Source organism: Tripterygium wilfordii, chromosome 4, assembly GCF_013401445.1.
Source record: "Tripterygium wilfordii isolate XIE 37 chromosome 4, ASM1340144v1, whole genome shotgun sequence".
NCBI lineage: Eukaryota > Viridiplantae > Streptophyta > Magnoliopsida > Celastrales > Celastraceae > Tripterygium > Tripterygium wilfordii.
In genome coordinates, this window is record NC_052235.1 from 9,409,040 (window position 1) to 9,418,526 (window position 9,487).

Consider the following 9,487-nt stretch of genomic DNA (forward strand, 5'->3'; position numbering starts at 1 on the left):
CATCCACTGTTTCTTTTCCTTCCAGGCGTCGTTCCTTCTGAGATCGCCCAGGTTGTTTTGTTCCTCTTTTCCCTACTGTGTAGTCATAGTTTGAAACACTGAGGACAGTGTTCACATCCAGTGTGGGGGTGGGAAGGGAAAACTTTTATTAGATTATGTTAGTCCTTTTATTGTGTTTTTCTTCTCTTTTAGAACCTTTGAATTTTATGGTAGTGTAACTTTTTCTTTGGAAACTTTTAGTGTTGCTTTTCCCCTCTATGATGCTTACTATTGATGTGTTCATTGCATTGGAGATGAATTGATGAATTGTGGCTTAGAAAGTTGATATTGTTGTTTTCAAAAACTTGTGGCCAAAGGATCAAATTGAAAACTTTTTGGTAGTGCACATCCATTATTTAGCAAATTGTGGAGACTTGAACCAATGTGAGTTTTTGAGCCATTCGTTTCTCAATGAGTGATATAAATCAACTCTATTGTTTTTATTCCGCTCACTATAATATTTGCTTGATCTCATTATTCTTCATCTCGGTTGCTTGCTAAGTACTCATTACATGACATTACATCCAAATCACTTTCATGTGGGAAATTCAATAGTGTTCTTGAAAGATGAGAGTAAGGCCATTTTTGGATCTGTAAATACTTTTTTTTCCTTTCATCATATTTTATACATGCTATCCATTGCACCCTTTTTGAAGCCAAACACCGACCTTTTATTCATAACCAATTTCCCTGTTTCTTATTGTGGAGAAAGAATTATTTATGTTAAATGAAAAATTGGGATGATATATGCTGAATTTATTTTGGTCATCAAGGGAGTGTGGATGGATGTTGTAGTTTCTTTTGGAAGAAGTGTGGGGGGGTATTGACTGATAGAAAAGAAGAAACAGGAGCACGCAATTTTATTGTTAAAAAAAAAAAAAAAAAAAAACCAATTGCAATTGCATGTGACTCTATATTTGCGAATTGATTGTGAATGTGAATTGATTGTGAAGGAAAGGGAATGATGGAAGAATGGAAAGATAGTGAAGTATGGAGAAAAATTTGAATGACATTTCTTTGTATAGTGATCCTCCACTAATTCAAAATTCTATACCCTTTGCCCTTCTCATCTAGCCTTTACCCTACATTACAAGCTTTAAAAGTCCCACTTGATTTTGAGAGTGCTTTGGGTTTGAACACAAGTTGGTGAATAAGGATGTTGGTCAATTGCTTGGTTAAGTGACATCTATTCATGAGATCATTTCAATTGTTTCTTAAGCTTTCATTGCATTATCGCATGTGGGAATTCTGATTTCTTGTTTACAATATTCTGCCCACATGCACTTGAGAGAAACACTTAGCCACTTCAGTGCGATTTTGCTTGCGAGTGAATATCTGTGAGGCTTGAAGTTGAAGCTAAGAACTTTGTAATGTGTTGTGTTTTCTGCTGGAGTTTGATCTGTGATCCTAAAGCTGCTTGACATTTTATAAAGATTATTGAGCTACAATTTTGTTGATAATTCTCCTGTGTCTTTGAGCTACTTGACTCTAGAGTTACTCGAGGACGAGCAAAGATTAAGTGTGGGAGTGTTTGATATGCCAATTATATTCATATAATTGTGCATCATTTTACATGAAATCTTGCATTGTTTTAGAGTTGTCTTGGGTTAATTCTGCCTAAAGAGTGTTTAATTTTGTAATTCAGGTGTAAGGGCAATCATGGAAGAAAATGAGCAAATTGGGGAGAAAGAACCAGGAAGAAGGGACACTGAAGAAATCCGATCGATCGAAAGAAGGCCCGATCGATCGGACCCTGCTGAATCAGAAATGAGTCAGAGAAAAAATCCGATCGATCGGGAATTCTTCCGATCGATCGGCCAGAGTAACCTCGCGAATTTTGGGGCCTTTAATTGTCCGAAATTAACCTAAAGTCAAAAAAAGACCAACTCAAAACGACAGAGAAGTGTGAGATAAACGACTCTGGGGTTAATTGGGAGTATAAAAGCATAAAATCTGTAGGTTTTGGGGGGTTGGAACTTTGGAGAATTCTCTCAAGCTTGGACGGCAGCCCTTGGAAGCTCAAGCTCGAAATTCAGGGGTTTCATCTAAATTCTTCTCATTTCTTGTATTAAATGACTGCTAGTATGGATTTCAAGTTGTATTTCGTGATTATGAGGAACTAATCCTCTAACTAGGGGTCCTAATGGAACCCCTCCTTGAATGTTGAATGAACTTGATTGTTAGTCTTTAATCTCTCTTATTGTTGTTGATTTTCTATGGATACACTTATTGCTTTCAAATGCTTGATCACCATTTGAATGATTTTTAGCTTGGGTTGAGACCGGAAGGATAGGCCTAAGGTTGCAAGAATCCATAGAAAACATAAGTTGAATGAACCATAGAAATATAGGTTTATGACTTATGCAATTGTTAAGTGATTTCCATTGATCTTAATGGGTTTACAATGTACTAATCCGAGTGTTAGGAATAACCCGGATTTATGTTGAAAACACATTCGATGTATCTAGGAATAGAACATTGAATAGAGTGGGAAATTGATTGTCAACAACTAATTTGAGAATTGAGAGTTAATGAATCAATGGAGTTCAATTGGATGAGAGGTGGTGAAATTAGGAACCCTAGTGCTTAACCTTCTTGGAAATTAAACTGTTATTTGTGGTTGGTTAATTGTTAAAATTGTTACTTACTTAGTCATCTTTTAAGTACTTGTTAGCATTACATAAACTATAATCAACAATTCGCATTGCCAATTAGTGTAATAGTTGTTTGAATTGACTTTGAATTTGAATTTGCCAAAATATCCTCGTGGGAACGATAATTTACTCATCTTTATATTACTTGTGCGATTTGTCCGCTTGCGAATAATTTCACAACATTCTTCAACCTTCTTGACAGATTAGGTGGCAACGCTTTCACTAGGGGGATGAGGAGTTTCAACGATTTTGTTAACAATTGTGGCTTGTTGGAGTTGCCGCTCACAGGGAGGAGGTTCACCTGGTATAATTCAATTAGTATGAGTCGCATAGATAGGGCTTTTGTGGATTCTGATTGGATGAGGAGTTTCCCAAATATTAGCTTGCATGGTCTCAGTAGGGGGTATCAGATCACTGCCCTATCCATGTCAGCTTCCTCGAGGCGGACTGGGTCCTCGTCTTTTCTGTTTCATGGATTGCTGGTGGCAACACCCTAGCTTTCTCTAGTTTGTGCACCATTCTTGGTTAGACTTGGACAAATATGTTGTCAGTAGCTACGGTATTGTTCTCAAGTTCAAACTTTTGAAGTTTAGGCTAAAAGTTTGAAACAAGACATTGTTTGACAACATCAACGATAATATCCACGATGTCGAAGAGGAGAGAGATATGCTGGAAAAACTGAAAGAAACTTGCTGCCTAAGGACCTCTTACCTCTAGAGACTCAAAAATCTTAACGTTTATTTTTGGTCTTTGTCCAGGAAGCAGGAAAGCTACTGGCGCCAAAATTCTAGAGTTAAATGGATCAAAGAAGGGGACAAAAATACAAAGTTTTTTCATGCCATGGCCAGTCACAGGAGGAATTTAAACTATATTTCTAGACTTAAGAATGGGGTTGAATCCATCGAGGATCCCTCCCAGATTAAAGATGCAATTTTTAAGCATTTTCGATCTCAATTCTCCTCTCAGGGTTGGTCAAAAGTAGATATTACCATACTCTTTTTCAAGAAGATTAGTGCAGACCAAGCTGACTTAATGGAGTTACCGTTTGATCTGGATGAAATTAAATTGGCTGTCAAACGGTTCAGCTATTACGCACCTTCAACACGCTGATGATACATTATTTTTTAGTAGTGCAAGTGTATCTAATCTTCTAAATTTGAATGGTAGACTCTAGAATTGCGAAGTCCCAAAATAGAACACCATTATGAGACCCCGGGACTATAGTATGGAACTGTACTGCAGTGTTTAATTATTGGTATTAGGCAAAATAAAGGTGATGTAGAGTCTCATACAATGGCTATTAAGCACAATGCTACTTGAGACATTTTTTCTCTTTCTAAATAGGTTTTAAGAATTTACCGATTAGCGGCTTACCATTACCGATCGATCGGTATACCGACCATTGGTATACCGACTCTTCCACTAATGGTAATAGTAGCATTTCTTGAGTTACTCAAGGAATCAGTATGATAACGGTATTCTAGGTCTGGTAACGATAATTGTACCAATAACAGTCCTAGGACCTCGTTCTAATTTGTTGGCATCCATTGCCCTTTCCTTCTGGTTTATTTTTTCTATTTTTGCTTGTTCAACAATTTATGAGGACAAATTCTCCTTTCTTCTGTGTAGTCTTTCAGGACCAAATACCCCTCCTTCTCATAATTCATTTTTTAACTGCAAATTTCTTAAACATGGAAGCAAAGAAGGATTGAGTGGACCTTTTGTTTTTGAAAGCAAATCGGACATATGATCGCTATATTCACACTGACAGCTATTTTCGTTGACTTGCCGATTCAAAACCTGTCATTTTCCGGCCGGCGATTGATACACACTGACCGCCTCGTTGAAATTATTTTATTGTTTTTAATGATCACTTCACACTCTCACCCAACAAGAAGAGAGGGAACAGAGAGCCAGTCACAGATTGATCATTTTGACTGAAACCAGTCTCTCTCAGTTGTCCGAAATTTTTTTCTTTCTACAGTAGAGAGGGGTTTGGGCACTGAAGATATGGTCCTGCCATCTCATGAAGGTGCCGGCGGCAACCTTTCGCTTGATTCAGGTACTGTCACTCTCAAGGAGCTAGGCTACAAACAAGAGCTCAGACGTGATCTCTCGTAAATTTTCTCAACACAATACAACACTACCTCATCTTCTTTTCCCTTTTTGTTCCTCTTAACTCCCTTTTGTTATTGGGGTTTGAAATGGGATTGTCAAAGCTTTTTGTTTATGGGTTTGGTTCAAATTTTCAGGGTGTTCTCCAATTTTGCGTTTTCATTCTCAGTCATATCGATACTGACTGGTGTAACCACTCTTTACAACACTGGGTTGAAATTTGGGGGAACAGTCTCTTTGATTTATGGGTGGTTTATTGCCGGTGCGTTCACCATGTTTGTTGGGTTGTCAATGGCTGAGATTTGCTCCTCTTATCCAACTTCCGGTGGTCTCTACTATTGGAGTGCAAAGCTTGCTGGCCCAAAATGGGCTCCCTTTGCCTCATGGATGACTGGCTGGTAATTGTCGCTACCTGATCGTTGTTACTATCATTTCATTTTCATTGCTCTGTCTGCGATTTTTTTCCCCCTCTCTGCATCCTTTTCCTTCTATTGCGTCCAATTTCATTGATATTAATAATTTAAGCTGTAAAGATTTTTTCTCAGGGTCGGCAATGAGAAGGAAGGTGTGATTGACCTGATGAATAGTTGCTACAGAATGTTCACTCTTCCTTAGTATAGACTATAGAGCTCCCTATATTATGCTTTTTCCAATCTTCAGGTCTCCATTTCTCTTGAAGCTTGTATGTTTAGAATCTCCAGTATACTTAACTTTTGGATTATGCATTAGCATTGCTTTGATTTAGATTATTATAATTAAGAAAATAATTATATGCCCTCAAACAGCTCTAGTGTTGCAGATAACTCTATACGTATGCTCAACAATGAATAATTTAACTTCTGGTCTTCTAGTTAGGCTTGTTGCAATGAGGTTGTTTGGATGATGAGGACTTGCAATCTAAATGATGCTTATTAATCATTAAATTGTAAATAATGTAAAATGGGACTAGTCACAAACCTTATTGTAATTTGTAAAGCACTTAACTCATACCCAAAGCTGATTCAGCGCTCCCTCTCCTTTATTGTTGAGCTAGTTTGGAGATAGCGCAAATTTCTGCTTTGATTATAAGATATTATCCGTTTCTAATTGCCTATATTCTCACAAGCTAAAAATTGTGAAATATGCTGAGAACTAAAGTCACCATCATTTCCTTGTTATTTTACTGGAAAATTTGACTTTGTCCATAGGATCCAGTTTTCACAGTTATGTTATGGTGAAGTTAATCATCCCATGGGTACACATTCTAATGCAATGCGATTTTTTTTCTTCTTGCAGGTTCAATATCGTTGGTCAGGTATAGATGATAATTATTATCCAGGAGTTTTAGTATGACACAATAGCCACTAGATTGACTGAACTCTTTTGGGTGTATAATCCATCATTAGCTCTGACCACTTCAGCTACCTTTTTGCAGTGGGCGGGCACGGCAAGTGTCGATTTCTCACTTGCACAGCTGATTCAGGTGATCATTCTTCTCAGCACAGGTGGAAAAAATGGTGGTGGATATGAGGCTTCCAAATATGTAGTCATTGCTTTACATGGAGGAATTCTGTTCATACATGCCATATTAAATAGTCTTCCAATCTCAGTGTTATCTTTCTTTGGGAAGCTGGCAGCTGCTTGGAATCTAGTAGGTAGGAACAATTCTTTCCGCCTCTCCAGCCTACTACGTGCTTGAGGCAACCTCTTAGTTTTCCTTTATTCTTCTTGCCAATCTTAGGTGCTTTGGTTCTTATGATTCTCATTCCTTGTGTTGCAACGGAAAGAGCTAGTACCGAGTTTGTATTCACCCACTTCAACACTGACAACGGCGATGGGATCAGTAGTAAAGTTTACATATTTATTTTGGGGCTATTGATGAGTCAGTATACCCTTCTTGGGTATGATACATCTGCTCATATGGTATGTCGTATTATCTTTTTGCTTACCTCCACAACTAGACAAGCATCTGACTTTTGCAAGCCTGTACCTTTCTCTTGAAATTCATGTACTTGGGCTTTTCTTTTTCAATTTTCTTCTTTTTTCTCCTTTCAAAATTCTTTGTGTTTATTACATCTTTTCTGATATGCTGATGCCTTATAAATGAATCAGATAACTGAAACTTCTTTGAAGCTTTATTTCTAGACAGAGGAAACCAAGAATGCTGATAAGAATGGACCAAGAGGAATAATTAGTTCCATTGGCATATCTATAATATTTGGATGGGCCTACTTACTTGGTATCACATTTGGAGTCACGAACATCCCTTACCTTCTGAATGAGGACAATGATGCTGGTGGTTATGCTATTGCCGAGATATTTTACCTAGCTTTCAAGAGTAGATATGGCAATGGAACTGGTGGGATTGTTTGCTTGGGAGTGGTTGCTGTTGCGATATTTTTCTGTGGCATGAGTGCAGTCACTAGCAACTCCAGGTATGCATACTTGTTCTGTATCTTCTCATGCGACTAGAGCACTCGATGACTTTAATCTTTGAATTATCTATTGAGAATGTAAATATTTATATTCCTAGGATGGCCTATGCATTTTCTCGTGATGGAGCCATGCCTTTATCGTCTTTATGGCATAAAGTGAACCAGCATGAGGTCCCTATGAATGCCGTTTGGGCCTCAACATTTATTCCTTTTTGCATGGCACTGCCGGTATGTTACTGTCTAATTCTGGTATCATATCTGCTTCATTTTGTTACAAATGCTTCCTTTGCCTCCTAATCATGCTTTAATTTTCTTCCATATGGTTCTTCCAAAGAGGTAAAAGCGAGAAAACAATGCTACACTCGTGACATACATTTACGGAAAATTTCTAGAAATGTCTGGCAGACCTGTTTTATTTCGTCTTTGGCTGTGTAGGCTGAAGCACTCACCAAGTGTTTGGGCGCTGTTAATCCTCACTTGCACATCACTTTAATTTGTTGCTTCTTTCTGCCAAAGCTAATTGAATCTTCTTCTCGTTAATATTCTGCAGTCTCTTGGAAGCTTAGTGGCATTTCAGGCCATGGTATCTATCGCTACTATTGGATTATACATTGCCTATGCCCTACCTATCTTCTTTCGGGTGACTTTAGCACGCAAGTCCTTCGTTCCCGGACCCTTCAACTTGGGCCGCTATGGGATTTTAGTTGGTTGGATTGCAGTTCTCTGGGTATTAACCATCTCAATCCTCTTCTCGCTGCCTGTGGCATATCCGATAACCCAGGAGACACTCAATTACACTCCTGTTGCAGTTGGTGGCATACTCGTTCTCATCGTTTCTTCTTGGATTTTTGGTGCTAGGCATTGGTTCACAGGTCCTGTTAGCAATATAGACACTTGAGACAGTATATATATAGACATAGATTTCGAACGTTAAGAATCGTGTAATTTTTTTCTGGAGCTCCCAGGAGATTCAATTTCTGTCCATGACTGATGGCATTATTTGCAATTCCTACAGAAGTTGTAGATCAAACTGAGGAGTTTATCTTTTGACCTTTCAATCGAATGGGATCCGAACAGGTAAAGAGTATTTCTGTCAAGCATGACACAATGCGTATAAAAAAATGGTTGATGGGTGATACTTTTGAATGAATTAAGACTTGACAATTATGATCGAAAAGAGCTTTCAATTTGCAGGGAATAAGTGTGTAAGATTCGATTGTTTCCAATTATGATAAACTTGTCAAATAATTTGATAACAAAAGTATCAAACAGAGTTGCTCCAATTTTGCAGAATTCAAAAGCTTGGCAAAGTGATAGAATTCAAAAGCATGGAAAAGTGATTAACCACATTTCCAATTAAGAATGTTGTACATTAATTCGGGGTCACATTAGGTTCGGCTTTTTTTTTTTTTTTTTTTTTTGGGTTTGCTTCGGTTTTTAATGGAGAAATATATATTTTAAAAAAAAAATGAAAGCTGACCAATGATTTGGTTACGGTCGATTTTGATTTTGATGGTTTTTTTTTTTGAACAACCCATTTAAAACCTAACATCAAAATAGATTTAAATACCTTCAGTAAAAAAAGATTTTGATAGCAGTTCCACAAATATTGCAAGGATTACTAGTCCTCCATCAATTCTTGAGATTGATATATTTACGTCATTAGTTAGCAGGTGGTTGGGACCTGTTGTAAATTTTTTTTATAGCAAGTTCCGCTGTATCTAAGGCCATTATAAATTTATTTTTTTTAAAAAAATTATGGATATGTTTTGATTGGGATTACGAGTCTAACGGTATTTTTTATCCCAAACAAAATTCAAATTGAACATGAAAAATACATGATAATTGTGAACCATTGAATATAGACTCGAAACATCCCATGTCTATTTTGTGATGAATTTGATTATTTTTTGAGACAAAAAAATACAATTAGACTCGTAAATAAGATCAAAACTTATTTATAATTTTATTTTATTTTTTAAATTTTTTTGAATGGTTTATAATTATTAAAGTGGGGTCTACTGTAATTTGTTTTACAGCAGATCCCAGCACCCATTAGTTAGTTTATTACTTATAATTGGAACATTAATTGTTCCTTTGATTGAAAAGTAGAGTAGAGTGTGTATCTTTTTTGTCAAATTTTTTCTAATTAATTGACATTAATGATGTGGGTTAAAATTAAAACAATGAATGCCTTTATTTTTTATTTTTGTTTTTATCTATAATTACATTGATTGGGCCGTCTAAATTAAAAAAAAAATGTGG

General features: G+C 36.8%; 1 protein-coding gene across 5 annotated transcripts; it reads left to right on the forward strand.

The window, feature by feature from the left end:
• Positions 1-4,339: 4,339 nt before the first annotated feature.
• Positions 4,340-8,389, forward strand: LOC119997918 (amino-acid permease BAT1-like). 5 transcript variants are annotated; one of them, XM_038845147.1, is made up of 8 exons: positions 4,340-4,810; positions 4,946-5,206; positions 6,084-6,102; positions 6,223-6,442; positions 6,529-6,710; positions 6,933-7,222; positions 7,321-7,450; positions 7,773-8,389. In XM_038845147.1, the coding sequence occupies exons 1-8, from the start codon at positions 4,704-4,706 to the stop codon at positions 8,118-8,120; spliced, it is 1,557 nt and encodes a 518-aa protein (XP_038701075.1). In that variant the 5' UTR covers positions 4,340-4,703; the 3' UTR covers positions 8,121-8,389. The 5 variants fall into 5 exon arrangements, with proteins under 5 accessions (XP_038701075.1, XP_038701080.1, XP_038701077.1 ...); XM_038845152.1 differs by having other exon boundaries at positions 4,342-4,755; positions 6,084-6,134; XM_038845149.1 differs by having other exon boundaries at positions 4,342-4,755.
• The last annotated feature ends 1,098 nt before the right edge of the window (positions 8,390-9,487 follow it).

Excerpts from the sequence above, each read along its gene's own strand:
- LOC119997918 (XM_038845147.1), top strand. The coding sequence starts at position 4,704 with ATGGTCCTGCCATCTCATGAAGGTGCCGGCGGCAACCTTTCGCTTGAT. Across the intron at positions 6,711-6,932 it reads ATGATACATCTGCTCATATG|ACAGAGGAAACCAAGAATGC; the intron begins GTATGTCGTATT and ends CTTTATTTCTAG. Across the intron at positions 7,223-7,320 it reads GCAGTCACTAGCAACTCCAG|GATGGCCTATGCATTTTCTC; the intron begins GTATGCATACTT and ends TTATATTCCTAG.